Source organism: Schistocerca cancellata, chromosome 10, assembly GCF_023864275.1.
Source record: "Schistocerca cancellata isolate TAMUIC-IGC-003103 chromosome 10, iqSchCanc2.1, whole genome shotgun sequence".
NCBI classification, from domain to species: domain Eukaryota; kingdom Metazoa; phylum Arthropoda; class Insecta; order Orthoptera; family Acrididae; genus Schistocerca; species Schistocerca cancellata.
Window position 1 is genome coordinate 60,977,730 of NC_064635.1, and position 19,054 is coordinate 60,996,783.

The window sequence follows — 19,054 nt, forward strand, 5'->3', positions numbered from 1 at the left end:
AAACAACATCCTCCATAAGCTATGCGGAACTACCTGGGGATCTTCAGCAATCACCCTGCGATCTTCTGCTCTGGGCTTGGTGTACTCAAGTGCTGAGAATTGTGCACCTGTTTGGATGAATAGTCATCATACAAGGCTTGTTGATACCCAGCTGAATACGACAATGCGCATAATATCTGGCACAATCAGATCTACTTCAGTTTATTGGCTTCCACTGTCAACCGATATAATGCCTCCTGATCTACGCAGATGTACTGCCCGTATGAGAGAATTCCACAAGATCTCCAGGAATTCTAACCTACCCGTGCATAGCGACCTGCCACTTTTAAATCGCAAGAGACTGAAATCACGTCATTCAGTAATATGTTTTTATGATTATCAAACTCTCATAAGGCAAACTGAGAATTTTCTTCCAGTACATGTATGATCAGTGCATTAATAAGTTCAAAATAATGTTTTCTTGTCAGCACAGTGATGACACCTATCATTTGGCACCCACTAAATCAATTTTTCATTTTGTTTTGTCACTCAGATGGAAAAGGGTGCTTCAGAAATAAAAATGTTTTCCAAATATTACCCAGTTTACAGTAATGCACTTGGTATGCCGCCCTCCCCCCCCCCCCCCCCCCCCTACCATTTTCATAGGAATCGTGATTTTTGCAATGTCAGATATGATAGCACTACCTCCTACCACCAGTTCTATCTGCTGTTGAGGAAGTTTCCGAGAGAAACTACTTAAGTGCCTTGAAAGGCTTGTGAACAAGAATGTTTGGTGCATGGAAGGATTTGTGGGTACTTCTCTTATTTTAAAGGTGGTTAAATGGAAGGCTTGGCCAGTTGTAAGGATAGAGGATATTTCTGCCTCTTATTGGAAGGGTCTCCAGCATAATTGGAGTGAAAGTGGGTTTGACTCACATTTATTTAAAGAAATCATTCTGTTCTAAAACAATAATTAAAGCCATATGCTGTAGAATTTAATTATCAGAATATATCAACAATTATGAAAAGGATCGTTCCTACTCACCATATAGCGGAGATGCTGAGTAGCAGATAAGCACAACAAAAAAGACTGTAACACAACAAGCTTTTGGCCTTGACAAAACACACACACACACACACACACACACACACACACACACACACACACACTCTATCTCTGGCAGCTCAAGCTAATTGTCTGGTTTCAGCTGCCAGACTGTGGTCGTGTGTGCGAGTTGCATTTGTGTGGGTGTCTGTCATCTATCTTTGACAAAGGCCTTGTTGGCTGAAAGCTTATTGTGTGACAGTTTCTTTCTTGTACATACCTGCAAATTATCATCTCCGCAATATGGTGAGAAGGAACTATTTTTTTCATAATATTGTTTCATTCCATCCTGGATTTTCCATTGTTTGGTTAGAAAGTGTCACTGTTACATGTACATTTTTGTAATTGCAACTGAGCTTACAGTCATATGTTAGACACAAAATAGAGCAAACTTCATTACAGGTGATGGTATGGAGAGTGGGAGGAGCAGAAAAGGAGACAAATAGAAAGATGTGGGTACATTAGTGGAACAGATGGACGTGTAGTGCTGGTGTGGGAGCAGGGAAGGGCATAGGTGCTTGATGGACTATGACTAATGAAGGTTGAGGGCAGGAGGGTTACAGGAATGTAGGGTATATTGCAGGGAGAGTTCCCATCTGTGTATTCAGGAAAGAAGCAGTTGCCAAAATGAAGAACATTGTGTTGGACAGTGTGCTCAGCAACTGGGTAGTCCAGCTATTTCTTGGCCAGTTTGCCAGTGGCCATTCATGTGAACAAACAACTTATTGGGTGTCATGTCCATATAGAATGTAGCACAGTGGTTGCAGCTTAGTGTACGGACCACATGGCTGGTTTCTCAGGTAGCTCTGACTTTGATGGAATAGGTGATGTTTGTGACCAGACTGTGTAGGTGGGGGTGGGAGTATGTATGGGACAGGTATTCCAATGTATGTGAAAACATTAGTTTACAATGACCAGTTTTGACTACGAAGTGTGAAAAAGCAGAAGATAAGTAAGTGGACACCGGACAGATCCACGGTGGAAATTTATAGAGCACACGAAAACAAAAAAAGGTTGGGGGGGGGGGGGGGGGGGTTGGTTGGTTAGACACACACAGAAGAGTTCTTTACTCGATTCCACCATGTGGAAGGTTGTAACACACGGTACGTCTAATATCTTTATCCAGCAGTGGATGCTGAGGATACCCATTAGGCACACAGTTTTTGTTATTGAGCACATTTGACCATGGGATGCACTGCTGACATTTTGTTTCAAATATGCCCTGTCATTACTTCGGTCACAGACTGTTCTCTACTAGGGTACACATTGTGTAATGTGTACTGTTACTAAAAGCTAACTGCTTTTGGGCACTCGGGAGCACTGAAGGTACAAGGAACAAAGTATTTCCGAATGGCTATTTCTTCACATTACATTGAGAAGTATTCTTAAAACCTACTTTATTTACTGTGGTGTACCAAACATAAGTACACAACAAATAGTGCAAGAGACGGCCACTGAATAGGCTTTGAAGACACTTCTCTGACTTAACACAGGAGAGCTAGAACAATTCACAGAGCTGTCCGCAACATTACATTCAGTTATTGTGGCAATATCTTAGACTGCAAAGATACAGCAAAGTTATTTAGATATTATTGTATTAGGTTCAGGACACAGGGTGCCACACATCCAGACTACCAGTGTGTTAAGTACCATTTTGTAACATACTCTTACTGTGTCACCACATTTCTGTCACAGTGTCGCACTATCGAGCGAGTGTGCATAGGTAGACTTTAAATGATCGATAGCAGTTTTCTGCTACCATGGAGTGTGTGGGCTGGATCAATACTAACATTCAGTTACTACACTTACAACAGTTACTTTTACACATAATTAATACTATTATCTGTGTTCTTAGTTAACTTTAGTAACAGTGCCTTTTTATTATTTTATTCTAATGTTGTAAAAGTTCTGTGCACTGTGGAAACAGCTTTGACACCACCTCCTGAACTTCAAATGGCTCTGAGCACTATGGGACTTTCCTGAACTTCACTGTCAGCTGCAATAGATGCGTGTCACATACATATAGAAACTCCAAAATGACAGCATTCTTTGTTTTTCTATTGTGATTAGCAGGGTAATTTCTCTTAAGGTTACACATAAGCAAGTCAGCCCTCACAGTGTACCATAAATGCAAATATTCAATGAGAAATGGTCTTCCTTTGATCCCAAAAAGTAATGCCACTATTCATTGACCAAAAGATTAATTTCTTTATCTCTCTTATCTTCTCCATACCCCCCCCCCTCCCCCCGATTACATATACAGGGCTATTACAAATGATTGAAGCGATTTCATAAATTCACTGTAGCTCCATTCATTGACATATGGTCATGACACACTACAGATACGTAGAAAAACTCATACAGTTTTGTTCGGCTGAAGCCGCACTTCAGGTTTCTGCCGCCAGAGCGCTCGAGAGCGCAGTGAGACAAAATGGCGACAGGAGCTGAGAAAGTGTATGTCGTGCTTGAAATGCACTCACATCAGTCAGTCATGACAGTGCAACGACACTTCAGGACGAAGTTCAACAGAGATCCACCAACTGCTAACTCCATTCGGCGATGGTATGTGCAGTTTAAAGCTTCTGGATGCCTCTGTAAGAGGAAATCAACGGGTCGACCTGCCGTGAGCGAAGAAACGGTTGAACGCGTGCGGGCAAGTTTCACGCGTAGCCCGCGGAAAATTGGCTCATGCCACAACTGGAGACCGACAGTGCCGACTTCATCTTTCAACAGGATGGTGCTCCACCGCACTTCCATCATGATGTTCGGCATTTCTTAAATAGGAGATTGGAAAACCGATGGATCGGTCGTGGTGGAGATCATGATCAGCAATTCATGTCATGGCCTCCACGCTTTCCCGACTTAACCCCATGCGATTTCTTTCTGTGGGGTTATGTGAAAGTTTCAGTATTTAAACCTCCTCTACCAAGAAACGTGCCAGAACTGCGAGCTCGCATCAACAATGCGTTCGAACTCATTGATGGGGACATGCTGCGCCGAGTGTGGGAGGAACTTGATTATCGGCTTGATGTCTGCTGAATCACTAAAGGGGCACATATCGGAACATTTGTGAATGCCTAAAAAAACTTTTTAAGTTTTTGTATGTGTGTGCAAAGCATTTTGAAAATATCTCAAATAATAAAGTTATTGTAGAGCTGTGAAATCGCTTCAATCATTTGTAATAACCCTGTACATGTGCCCATTTCAGTAACTGTCACATACCATCAGGTGTAAAGTGAGCTGTCCACATTTCATCACCTGTCGCAATTCTACCTAAGAAGTTAATTTGTGCTACAACAAAAACATTTTCACTGCCAGTGTTTCAGCTTTGCAATCTTCAATTCACTTTTCATTTACAAAGTCGTTCTGGTAAATCACTGCATGCCACACTGATGAAATAGCAGTGCCACCAACTTTGAAAATAAACTCTTAACAACTTTGTTAAACTTTTGTTATTACTTACATGGAAGCCCTCATACATCTATAAAATGTCAACAGTCACATCCACCAATGGGACTGCTATTACATGACCACTAGTGTAATTTAATCAGAACCATGTAATCTGAATTGTGTACAGTGTTCTGTGTATGTGTGAAATAGCAAAAATGCCACTTAAAAGTAAACTAAGATAGAAAAGTATATACTGTTGCAGCTTTTTGCAAACAATTTTTGTATAATCATTTAATAAGAAGGCAGCAAAAACTGATTGTGACTGCTACAAAAGAAATGTACATTGGGGCCATTTCCAAACCTGCAGATGTTACGTGTGGTGCTTCATAGTAATCACAGCTGTCACACCTGGAGAACATATACCTAAACACCTCAAATGATAATTATTTTCAATGCAGCTGTTGACCAATTAATCCTCAAAATGATAATTGAACATTGTAAAAGAAGAAATCATTGTAATTTATAAAATGATCCACATTTATATGCACAGTACTGAAAATTTAAACAGATGTAACAGATATTTCTGTAAATATACATGGGCGACTGGTTAGGGAAGCTCCTTGGTGACATGAGCAACCAACAGTGACAGAATGCAGTGACAGTACATAGTGAGGCTTTGAAACGGTCAGACACTTTTTCAGTTATGATTGTGCTAAACAGTGCATCAAACATTCTCAAAGAGGTGTGGCATTTACTAGGGTGCTAATGAGTCTTCTCTGAACTACCGGTAATCAAGTGGCAGATGCAAAAATTTCCAGACTTATGGCGCTGTGAAGTTTTGTGAGCTACGTCTGCAACTGAACAATAACTCTGGGAAGTGTCGTGTTGGTCGGTGTTTAATACTTTATAACTGATGTGAAGAAGTAGTGCAAGATCATTGTCCTCCGCAATTTTAATGACATAACCATGACAAGGCAAGACTTTCAATTTGTTTAATAACTGTAAAAACTGAGGAGCAGCAGTCATGTTAATGAAAGTGTGGATTCATAAATAACTTTCGTATTACAGTCCCTTCTTAACAGAGACTTGAATTTGGTTTTACTTACTGAACAATGCTCTATCCTCAATCTTGTGTCAGTCATTGCAAATAACAACTTATGTCAAAATTATGATCTTAAGAATCATGTTAACATTCTCAGAAACTTTATTATTTCAAAGAACGAAGTATGCTTATTCAGATCATTTAAAGTGATTAAAAATTAGGCTCTATGCACTAGTTACCTGCATTTTTCTATTTGGTAATGTAAATTTTGCTAATCGATAGTTCACAATCCAATTAATAATTTTCATTAATAACATTTGTTTTGAAGATGCTGTTTTGAAAATGGCTGCCAGCTGCGGCATTAGAAACAGTATTGCTTGCTTCCATCTTGAATTTTCAAAGTAAAAATCACATAAACAGAACTGATTATGAATTCACAATAAATATCAGAATTAAAAAAGTACAGCAACTCGACAGTAAGAACCTAATTGTAATATTTATTTTGGAGGGTTTAATAAAGTGAGTAGTAAACACCTCTTTTTCCTGAGACTGCAAAGAGAAGCTGTTGGACTGGTAGATGTAATCACAGTGTCAAAATGACATTGTAGATAGGCAGTGTTAAGTTTAAGGCAGAGCCTTTGTAATATTGGGTGAAGTATACAATCAAGCCTCTACATCAACCAGTTACTTACGAATCTGTGACTTTATTGTCTAACAACAATTCAGTTATGGTGCACATAGGTCAAATCAGAAAAATGATGATGATAATATTGTTTTTTGGCCAAGTACTAGCAGTAAAATTACTTCATTGAGTGGAAAGGTAAAGATTCTTGTTTGCTGTAAACTGTTTCAAAAGTAAAAGTTACAATCTGTTTTACAGCCAAGGTTATGCACTGTATGCACACAAATGGCAGGTGTAGCTCCAATTTTGTGCATAGTTGCCAAAGTCACATAACAGTGGCTTTTGTAGCTCAGAAAAGAGGTTTGGACCACACTTTGTGTATTTAAGCGATATTATTAAATGAAACAATCAATAATAAGGCCAACTGGTTGCAAAGTCCTGCAATTACTGGTATGTAAGACACTTGATGCGAATGTATGCAATTTGTCACCACAGAAAAGTAAAAATTGAATTTACACAAAAAATGCGAGTGTTGGGTCACAACTTTCACTTGTCACCACCTTCATCTGCGGTGTGTGGGGGCTAAGTTCACAATCTTCTGCTGAACACTGCCAAGCCCAAGACAGCTTTCACATTAGATTTCCTCTATACATGTAATGCTATTGTTCCAGGAGTACATGTATCATCACAATCTATTACATAGACATTACTCACTTGTATGCAGGCCAAAAGAACCAGATATGTATTTGCATTAACAATGCCTCTGGTCAAAACCATCAAAGTCTCTCTTTATTTATAAGAGGATACGAATAAAATGGTCCACTCACATGACATTCTTGTCATAAGGTTTGACAGTCAAACCTATTTTTACATTTGAACCATAAAATATCTACAATGTAACTGTGTTACATTCACTACGTTTCCCCATGTCTGCCTGTAGGTGTCACCTTGTGTCTACACTAGCTTAGTTGGCTTTAGTTGAAACTATGTCATGATAGTTCATAATGCTGGTACAGCGGCACAGGTTTCACAGGATAAATAGGATTTCAGTAGGCAGTCAAGAGCAACAGACATCCCCACCGACTCACTAGCTTCTCAAGAAAACTGGAACAGCTACAGTATCTCCTTTGTACTGTACACCGACCATAGTGTGATCTTCAGACAAGTTTTTGGAAATCAGAATTATGTTTGAAAGAACCACGTTGCACATCAAAATAGTGTGATAGTTTTCTTTTTATTTGAAATAAAGTGGAGGAATGGATAATCTATTTAATATTGATAGTGATACATTTTGCACTGTGTGTGTTAAATCTTGGAAGAGAAACATAAAAATTGAAATTTAATGCAAATATATGTTACTATTTACTTAGAACATACAACTCACAATACAAATAAATAATCGGGTAAGCTTCTTATACATTTTTTTCCAATTTTCAAAGTTCATCACGAGTAAAGTTTATCATTGCACTAACAACTGAAACAAGATCTTTTGGAAAACAAATGGCAAAAGTAAGTTTTCATGCAAATTTACATTGCTATTAATGACAGTGGAGAAAAATGATGAGTTAAATAATATCTGTGTTGTACACTTTGAGGAGGACAGTATAACAAAAAATTGTGTAATAAAAGAGAAACAAAGTATGCTATTTAAACAATGACGTGCAAAATAAATAATGGTAAAACAAACAAGTTACAAGACACACTAATCACAGGTATGGGCATTACCCAAAAATAAAAATCTATTTGAATACGCAGAAAAAGTAAACCTAAAATATGACAGGGAGTTGACAAGCAACACCTCTCTCACACAACACATTGCTGTGTGCAAGTCAACTCATACTGAATGCACTTTACTGATATTATAAAGTAAATCAATGCCATATTGTATCAAAGATATATGGGGTATAATTTGTAATTCAACGAATATAGGCAATGTCTATTATTCACACACGCACAGAGGAAGAGAAGGCAAGTGTACGGCTGCAGAGCACGTGAGGGGTAATGGATACCTTGCGACAAGTTGCTGAGCAAAATATTTAGTGTGTAACTGGATGCTTGTGTACCCTTTATTGTAGTCCACAGTGTATTAACAAATTAACATTTCTCTGTGTATTCATCTTTATAATTCTCAATGATGAATGATAATGTTTAACAGGATATTATTTACATAGTAAGAGGCAATCTAAGAAACAGGATCCGAATGATTTTTGAGTACTGGTATTACATTATTTGAAAATGGTTGCAAACAGAGATATAAAAGTAAGAAATTACACTTATAAGAAGTATATTTTATTTGTGTTGAGGAATAAATACTATTGAAATAGCCCCAAGATACAGGAAAAACCTATAAACGCAAATAAATCAGAATGTTTTATATGTGATGCAAAAACATATATGCGTGAAAAGGAAAGGGTCTACCGAGTGCACAGATGCAAGCACTCCATACCCTCCAGCAATCACACGATACCAATTTTCTGTAGTATTGTAATGAATGTGTACACTGCTGTATGAAAATGCACATTTTGGAATGTATGAGAGGAATTGTTACCACAACCCATTTATCGCAAAAACTGTTAAGGAGAAAGTGAAACTAGGTGCCGATATTTCTATTCACAGGTAAAGTGACAAAAGACAAGGTAACTACTGACTTGTACCTCCACTGGTTACCTTCCTCATAAATACCTGAAGGTCCACTTTGCACCCGGACGCAGATTCTGTCATATGAAACCTATTCATATTTTTAAAAATTGGATTGTCAATCTCTTATTAAGAGCACAGAGGCGCTGCACAGAATAATTAACAGAATTGCTTAATAAAATATATGGGCGAGGGCAGGAGGGGAAGTCTGAACCTGCAACATACTTATAGTTGTCTTCAATTTCTTCACACAATTAAGTTTAACACAAGCAGTAACTTTCATAATCAAAAACCGTATCAAAAAATATATGAAAGTTGAATGTACAATCAGCAATAATTGCTACGCAGGTGGGTTACAATTCACTTGGGAAGAAACAGGATGATGTAAAAATATGATTATTAAAATGAGTTCAGATTTTTGGTCATCTTGTTAGCTGATATTCTTATCCCTATGAGATAAATATATGAAAACAAAATTTTCAGTTACATTTGCATTACATGGCTAACAATCTGAAATAAACTTGTACACACAACAACAGTGTCATGACAAAGAAATTAGGATATTATTGCTTTGAATCTCTTCTTCTTTACTTTCAGGCTACAGTGAAATGCCTCAGAAATCAACCATTTGAGATATTTGTGATGATAGTATTCCTTTTCCTCCTTCAAAAAATAACAAGCCTTAAAAAAGCAATTTCAGCTTTCAGTTTATCTACTGATACAAAGAGGCGTGCCTGTGCACCACATTCAAATCCACACCAGCCACCACCACATCCACTGCGCTCTTGCCCCGCACTCACTCATGGTGTCTTGTTTTATATTACTTAACAGTTCCAAAATATGGAAATATTGGGTTCATCATAACAAGGAATGTCTATTATCTCTATTAAATACCAAACATGAAGACCAGAAGTAATTTCTGCTCTCTCAGGTCTAGTGCAACAGTTCTGTTAATGTATGTGTGTGCACATACAGAATAATTCATGATGCACCAGCACTAATTTACACCACAGTTCACATACGAGAACACTCGTAACTCCAACTTGTTGCTCTAATGCACTCGCTCTCCGAAGATTGGGACGAAAACAGCAACACACTGTGCTGAGATATGCAGTTCATCTTCAGACAACGATGTATTTAAGTACTCACACCAAATGTTATTGTGCAACGCCACACTCCAGTTAATATTGAGACAACATATTGGCTATTATAGATAATTATCTAGAAATACCTAACACTACAGACAGTCAACAATTCACTATTTTTAAGTATTTCATTTGTCTGCAGTGAGTTAAATTTGCAAAAACACCCAGAATTTCAGGAACATCAGCAACTCCACTATGGGATAATCATTTTTCTTTTGCTTTCAATGATTTTAGTAAACATTTAGAAAATAGATCTTTCACAAAGCTACCAAAACAGGCAATGCAGATAACTGTATGAGAATGCACGGCTACAACATACAAGTTTGAATGAACTGGAAAAATACGTGCTCTTCATATGACCTAACTGCCTGGCGGCTTACAACTGCACACAACTGATAAATGTATCTATTTTTAACAAATATATTAAACAAATACAATGGGCTTGTTTATCATGACACCAGACAATCAATGGGAGTGATTTTACTGTTGAGAACAGTGTAAACACTTAAGCATACTTATTACATAATTGTTAAATGCACATTTCGATGCTCCCCCATCACATTAAAAAACCACTTCAGTTGTGATGTACAAATCTTGACTTTTAAAAAAAGAAACCTGAAGAACACTTTTATTACAGTTTGGAGAAACTTATCTTCCCTTACTGTACCTACTCACTGGCATTTGTAATGCATACCAGTTTTACAAAGGAGAAAGATAATACTTATAAACTGCATGCATATCAATCATCAAAATGTCTTAATAAGTACAGCCTGATGCGATACACTTTCAAATTAACCATCACCAGAACTGGGCTTAGTATCCCCTTGGGACAGAATCTCAGCCTTCATGAAGTACCTTAAAAAAGCTGACATACAGTTTATTGGGTGAAACTTAGAGCACTTTCATAATTAAAAAAAGTAAGAATTTCAACACAGAAATCAAAAGAAATCTGACATCATAACTAGAAATGCCCTTAAGGACACTGCCTTGTTTGAGGACAAGTATTACAATGCGTACTCTGACAGAATACGCAAGGTAAAACAGCCATAAAAATAAAATAAAAATGCGAACAGTAAGGTTGTCTTACGCTGACAAGCTTTTGGCTAAAACTTTATAACAAGCAACATCCTAGAAGGAGCAAAACAGAGGCACGAAAACATGAATAAGGAATGACAAATCTGAAAGAGGTAGATTACTCATTTGCATGATAAATGGAATGAAAAACAAGATTCACTACAGAATATATATTTGGATTTCTGTATACCAGCTGCAAGTATTTATTATAACAGCAGTAACAAAGGAAGATACATGCACACAACAAATAAATGTAAGGCAATTTTAATATTGTGTAGCAAATATATCATGGAATCAGTCATGATGATTATTTGCTCCACACCTATTCTTACACCAGCACAAGAACCCTATACAAACAATGAAAGTCCATATGTAAAACTGAACCAGGGACAGACAGGAAATCTATGCATTTAAGTAAACACAGCATGAAGAAAGCTAGTATTCAGACATTCCCAAATGATTTTGCAGAACAGACAAAAAACACACGGCATGAACTGGGAAACTTAAAAATCGGCAATGTGCAGACAACTAAATGAAATGCTAAAGAAGACAAAGAAAATGCTGAGTAGAGACAAGGGGAACTGCAATGAAAAGCAAACACAAACTATCACAGAACAGTCAACTTAGCAAAAATGAGGACGACAATTATGAAGGAATTATAATATTTACATATTTTCAAACTATGAACTAGACAATACAACTACAGAGCAACACAGAATGACAGGGCAATTAATCCTTGTTCCTGTGCAAAACTTCAATGAAGCCCTAAACAAATAAATATTTAATAGAATTATAATAAATATATATGTATAATATGCCTATTACACTGTCCCTGCATTGTGCCCAAGCACTCACATATAAAATTTTCTTAAGTGTTAATCAAGTTCAAACCCTGCTCTCCACGCAGAGAATGTTTTACATAAAAGATCTCAAACTTTTGAATTGTAACTGATGATTAATTACCGAGTTTGGTAAAAATGTATAAATCTCCCCCTCCCTTTCAAAAAAATTCAGCATGCATTTTTCCTTCATTTTCTACTGACAAACAGAAACATACCAGTACTTAAATACATAAAAAATTGAGAGCATCCATACAGTTGTACACTGTGATTTTTGGAAAATGTTAAGACCAGCCTGGTGACAGCCAAATACACTATCAATGTTAACTCATTGCAGAACGATTTCATGCACTCTCACTGAAGGCATTGGTGGTTAACTTTAACTCTTAGAGAGCAATGAAGGCCACAGGATTACAAATGCTGTGAATGGTCTTTAAATGTAGTCACAGTTCATTCACAGTTGACTCCGTCAGTCATAGTGTGCACTATTCAGTCCATTTAAAATCGTAGTGTTCACTACTTAGTCCGTTCATAATCTGTTTTTCAAACACTGAAGTTCTCTTGGAGGAATACGTCTTTACGAACACACGGATTACTTGGCATTTCCACTGACTAGTTTGATTGTGGTTCAACGGCATTTGTGGAAGTCCGTCATGATTTACAATTGCCCAATCTACATACATAACATCAAAACTCAATTTACAGCAATTCTAAAATGAATCCAGAGACACTCAATATTTCGTAAACAGTGGCTGCATAAATCAAACAATATTTCACATATGACATAGATAACACAAAATGTATTATCTAAAAAAGAAAAAAAAAAAAAAAAACAGCAGAATATACAAACTACACAATAGTTCTCACGAAGCACACATTGTTTCCCAAGCACAGCAGAATTCCAATGACTGGATAAGTGATATGACTTCAGCAAAAACAATTTACACTGCATGAAGTGTGTGTGTGTGTGTCTTTCTCAACAACAAACAGCCATCACAATACCACTGGCTCTGCTCCACTGCTATGGTTCTCTGAAAATAAAAATTACCTGAAACAAACAAGAATGGCGTTAATTGGGAAGTATAGCGTGCAATAAATTTTCAAGTTCAAAATTATGGACAAAACTGAAGATTGGCAATAGGAAACGGTATACACTTTTTCAAGAGAGATGAAAAATGACACGGAAGCTACGAAATTTCAATAAACATAAGAATACGTAAAACCACAACAGAATCTACTTCAGATTTACAGTTTGGATGTCAGAAGTGGATCAAAACAGTCAAGTGTCTTGGAACAGGATGTATATTCCACTAGCAAAATTAAGAAAAGAATGTTTTAAGTGCATGATAAGCAACACATTTCTGAGAAAGACTCATGCATTTGGCCTAAACATAATACAAGAATGTACATGTCATCAAATTCTGAAAGAAACTGAAATTTCAGTTTAAGCACAAATCTGAATAAAATTCTGTATATAAAAAAAGAGACTCGCCAAGGAAGTCTTTTTGTTCACACACACACACACACACACACACACACACACACACACACACACACACACACACACACACACACACAATGTAATGTCATGTCTGACCCCTAAGAACAAGTTTCAGTCTGAATACGAGGGTAACCCAAAAATTGAGTGCCTGCTGCGCAGATTGGTATCAGCTTTGTATCTGAGGTCAAACTGTTTCCTCTACATCGTCTCCGTAATACTCACCTTGCAACTGAAAGGACTCTATTCCTATGTGTTGCTTCAACTCCTCGAAGCATAGAATGTATAAGGTTTGTGCCTCTATACATCCCCTGTTTTTCTGGATGATTTTCTAAGTTTTACTGAAGGTTGACACAGATAGGGCTTGGCTGTATGCTTATTCTGGCAGTCTTTATGTCTAATTTCTCAATGATCCAAGTTCATTCCATATTTTGTACCTACTCACATGCTATAAGGGAGAAACAAAAATACTCTGAGCAACCAGTTTCTACTTCTTTGAGCTCTCTCTCAGAGTAGCTTACGAACAAGAAAAATAAGAGTTGCCAAAGCCAACCTTGCCGATTGGACCAGTTGCAGTGCCAATATCAAAAAATGCTGAATCAAAGAGTGGATACCACTACTGACACTGTGAGCCCCTCACCTAAAATTATGCTAGAGCCAATATCATTTGGCAGCTTGTCCCGGCCCTACAGGTGGTGTTTTGGGAAAACCAGAAGAGTTCTTCCCAGGAGAAGCGACGGGACCAGACCCGGCACCAGTGCTGCCAACCACTGCCGCCGTGCCCGCCGACCCTCCAGCTGCAGAGGACGTGACTGTGACCGGCGAACTGCCGCCAGGTGTCGGAGTACTGGCCTCACTCCCAGAAGACACTCCATCAGTCTCCATCTAGTGAACAACAACAAATACCATAAGCCCTGACTGAAGTAACAACAGGAAAAGTCAAGCTTCTGTATACATAAAATGCATCAACAGCACTTGTCACTCTTCTGGTTACAGATCCTTTTTATGATAACACATTTTTTTTCCTCAATAACGCTGCTGTTCACATAATTATGGAACTATTTGTCAGGAATAATTTTCAATTTGTTCGATCAACTCACAGCAGAAGGACGAGATGTTTACCTTCAGAGTAGTTTTGCACTCTGCCAGAGTAACTTTTTAACGGTAAATATCATCAAATACAAAGAAACAATAATGATGCAAATTTTAAACTTCAAAATAAAATCCACTCAAGAACACTGTCTGTAACATACAATTTCTGGACAGTGCCTGTCACTTGCTACTATGGCTACTGTGTACACTGGGTAAGAGTTTTCTCCAGCTTGTATGTAGTGGGAGAGTCTTTTCGTAATCCAACTAAATGGGTGCTTGTCTAGGCATAAGACAGCAGTTCAATGCGGCGTGATTTCCCCACGATAGCCATTGCCGAGAAACTTCTAAGAGTTGCAGCAGAAAGCAGCGCCATACAGAACAGCTACAAGTAAGGAAATGGCCAACTGAAGTGGCTACATTCTCCTCTGGTGGCTGAAAAGCAGTAAGGAGCAGTTTTGAAGCTCGTGGAATTGGGAATCAGCCAGCTGCTGTTGTGTGGTGCAATGAAATAGTGATGGGTTCAAGCTGTTCTCCTATCTGCGCATATTATATCATCTCCCACAGTGTGATGTCCTGTTACGTCTAATTGTTACAAACATCTTTTGCTGTCACAGAAGCTTGGAAGTGGGACACGCTATCCTTAATATGTCTTGTCACGCTTCACAACGAGGCCAGTTTTGTAACATCTGCAGTGGAGGTTGTGTTGCGGAGTGTATGTTGGAAATTGGAAGACCGTGATCAGAGTGCATTCCTGTGCACAGATGTAGGTACCGGTCTGGTCATTTGCCTGTTTTCAAGGCAAGTGTTACTGTTTGGTGGGAATACACCCACTGTATTCAGAAGCTGCATTACAGAGTAAGAATATCACCTAGTTGGGGGTGTCATTTAATGAAAGAAGCAGATTTGGCCTGATCTTGCAGAAGACAAGAAAATCTTAAACACCATTTGTTCCAGCGGTTACCTGTGGCGTTTTTGTGTGCATCCTTTTCCTTTTTAACTTCATGACTATTATCCTATTTTGTTTACAGACTGGTGAAGCTACGGTTTACAGCTCTCGTTTTCCAATTTTGTGGTCGGAACTGGGAATTTTTCTGAAAGTGGTAGGATTTCTACATAGCTTTTCGTTTTTGACTTTGGAACAGTGAGAAGTTATCCTACCTCACAGGTCAAAGTGAGGCTGACAGCCCTTATTTAGCATTATAGCATACATTGTAGCAGTGCATAGAAATAATTTAGGCCTGTCAAGAAACGTTTCTGAGGATATCTACAGAGCAACAAATCACATAGTTAGATTAACACAGAACTTTGGGAAGGTTCCTGGTGTAATATGGAGTAGAATATTTTAACCTATCTGCATTCACGTGTCCCACTACGGAGAACATTTCTGCACGTTGTCTTGTGTAAGACTCAGCCAAAGTTTAAGAACATGATGTACAACTGCTTTCCGTCCTTCAGCTAATATTCGACAACAAAAACTTCCTTCCTCATCTGAGCAGTCTTGTTCCTTTCTGGCAATCACACATTAATTTAAAGAAGGGAGGAAATGGAGGTGGAGGACAGGGAGGGTAAGGATGGGGGGAGGGAGGAGGTAGGGGGGGAGAGGGGGGAGGGAGGGAGGGAGGGGGGAGGGAGAGAGGGGGGTTGTGGCACTAAGATATTAAAAATCCAAAACAAAAATAATGTTGCAAAGAATAACTGTCAATGTTATGCAGTATTGAACTATATGACACATGCAACTAAAATACACAAACACATGTGTATTTCATTTGAGTAGTTTATCCCTCAAATTCTATATTGCCTATTAGTCTTATATTGGCACTTTACAATTTTAATTACTTCTGTGTAATTTTTCTTTTATTTATACTCAATAAATGTAGTAGTTAACTAAGTCAATCATTAATGATAATACATTGAACATTGTATTGTTAACATCACAAAATTATTGTAATTTTCATAAAGAAACAAATCTTCTGAAAAAGATATTTTGATACGGTTAGCAGGGAGGGACTGTATCTTTTACTAGTGAAAATTGGGTGTCCTCCAAAACTCTCGAAGATAACCAGTACTTTTGATGACATAGAGGGTGCTGTGATATTTGGAGGAAGCACATAATATCCTTTCATTGAGCAAAGATCTGAGTGCTATCACAAGGACTTATTTGTAAGCAACCTTTTATTTGCTGACAATGCAGCATTCGCAGCTCATACTCAAGTTGACCTTCAAAGGCCCATGAACAAATTTGTTGTTCTCCTTGTCTGTGAATGTACAGAAGATCATGATTATGGCGCAAAGATACAGAGATATCCTGCCATAAGATTAGATGGCTTCTAGTTGAATGTAGTCATCACAACGATGAACTAAATACAAGAATAGGCAAAGCGGCAAACAATTTCATGAAGCTCTGCACACGAGTACAGAATAACAAACACCTTGCTGCAGGCTGTTCTAACGGAGCCCCAGGGAGGAGGAGCATTCCGGAGTACTCAATGCAGTGGCTTGGAGCCTGTTTGGTGGGGGAAAGCAAAGTCAGTGCGCCCTGGCCCCATTAAGCCGCAGCTGAAGCAATAATCCATGTTCAGTGGCAGTTACGGTCAGTTGCAGAAGTCCTGTGCCTAAACAGGAGTATCCACTTCTATTTTTTGAGAGGGATGGAAATCCCTAGTGCCTTGTCTGTCACAAAGTATTTAATTCTACTAAGAAGTGCAACATACAGCGTCATTATACATGTCTTCACGCACCGCATTAGGAGCACACAGCGAGCTAGATCTAGCATCCAGGATGAGGAACGACGTACCAGGAGACATAAATTTCAAAAAGAATTCTAAGTACAGAAGTAACGGAAATAATTCACGTACTGTGTTGAGTTTATACTTCTCACGGGAAGGACAGTGAAGAAAACAGAACTGAAGAAGCAGTTTGATAAAACCACAAAGTCACTCACATTATAGCTACGAGTGGCAAGCCATTTTCTGAGACGCTTCTCGTAAAATCATGCGTGGTAGCAGCTACAGAATGTTTGTTTCCAATGGAGCTGCAGGCAGTTGAAGGCATCTGCCTTTTTAACAAACAGTGCCTCATCGAATCCTAGGCATTGTAGCAAGCTTAGGGAGACAACTATGGAAACAAGCCAAGAGCTTTATTGCATTTTCGTCAGCATGTGACAAAAGCACAGACATTTGTGACTGTGCTCAACTTTTAATATCTGTACTTGGTCTCGATACAGCACTGCAAGTAACTGAGGAACCCTTAGACGTGGTACTGATTACTGATTATACCTCAACAGGACTAAATATTATTGAAGCTGTTTGGGAATCAGTGTACAATATGAATTTCCCTTGGGATAAGGTCCATTCTGTAGCCTCAGACTGTTTGCCACAGTTGATATGGTGTCATCAAGGTTTCAGTTCTCATTTAAAAATAAACTCAAGGACGAATTTGGGAAAGACATTTTGACTGTTCGTTGTTCCATACACAGACGCTGTATGCTGAAACTGTGGAACTAGATGATGTAATGAAAGTTATGTTCAAGTGTGATAATTATGTGTGGCATCGCAGTGGAAATGACTGCCAACTCGTGATGGCTTTTGAAACAAGATTCTGAGAGCTCGTCATTTTTTAAAATGAAAATTAAATTTTTGAACACTCGTTTGTCAGATTCACCCGATGGTTTCTCATTGTTATTTCAGCTGGAAATTACTGACTTCCAACATTCATACTACAATATGCTGGGTTTGTCACGGTGATGTCGTTCATCATAGAAAAAAACATTTCCCGAGATCCACAAAAATGCTGCACATTTGGATCTACCTATTCTTGCGAGTAGCTTTTCTCAACAATGAAAAAAATAAAAAACCAAGGAACGATCTTTTCTTCAGGACGCAACAATGAAGGCCGGCCATCCTCTGCATTAATGCTGCGAACACTTCGACACACAACATTTTCGCTTGTTATGAAAAAAAAAATGTCTAACTCGGATTACACTTGCCCCACCTGGGGGCGCCAAGTGGTCACTCGAATTGGACTCCTGAGTCACCGATGAGCATGTGTGATTGTACTTTAATCTTCTGTTACGAAGTACAAGCCATTGATAATATTTACTGTAGGAATCATCATACTAATTAACAGTGTAGTTAATAAGTAAGAAAAATGTAAAATTGAAATGTTGATAAAAAGTCAACTTTGTAATTGTGTTTATGTAAAAGCCAAGTAAATTTTATATGTAATCTTGTAGCGGGATTATGTGGATTATGAAATTTTAATTCAATCTTAAATTTAAAAAAAGAAGTAAACATAATTTTTATTGTCAAAATGTTATGGAGGTTGTCGTGGCTTTGACTTCACGACTTAGTTATACCTCGCTTCAGTTCAGATTTTGTACATAATTATTGTATTTTGTACTGGTTATCATTTTTTACAATCAAGAAATGGGGGTCCGACATTGCTCAAGTCCGTAGGTCTAACCTTAAAGTACCCTACATGTGACCCCTGGGTGGTACTAAGGGAACAACAACGAATAGGCATGGGTGGTGCAAAGGGAACAACAATGAATAGGCAATCAGATATAAAGTCTTTTTTTACCTCCTGATCAAGATGCAACACAGAATTATGACAATTACGAACAATTTCTCAAA

At 38.1% G+C, this 19,054-nt stretch overlaps 1 protein-coding gene across 1 annotated transcript in view; it reads right to left on the bottom strand.

Moving 5' to 3' along the window:
- Positions 1-7,364: 7,364 nt before the first annotated feature.
- LOC126106386 (REST corepressor 3) overlaps positions 7,365-19,054 on the bottom strand; it is a 74,316-nt gene continuing 62,626 nt past the window's right edge. The window contains exons 11-12 of the mRNA XM_049912652.1: positions 13,972-14,216; positions 7,365-12,881 (exon numbers count right to left, since the gene is read on the bottom strand). Of these exons, the coding sequence (XP_049768609.1) occupies positions 13,995-14,216 (222 nt within the window). The 3' untranslated portion in view covers positions 7,365-12,881; positions 13,972-13,994. The remainder of the gene's footprint in view (positions 12,882-13,971; positions 14,217-19,054) is intronic.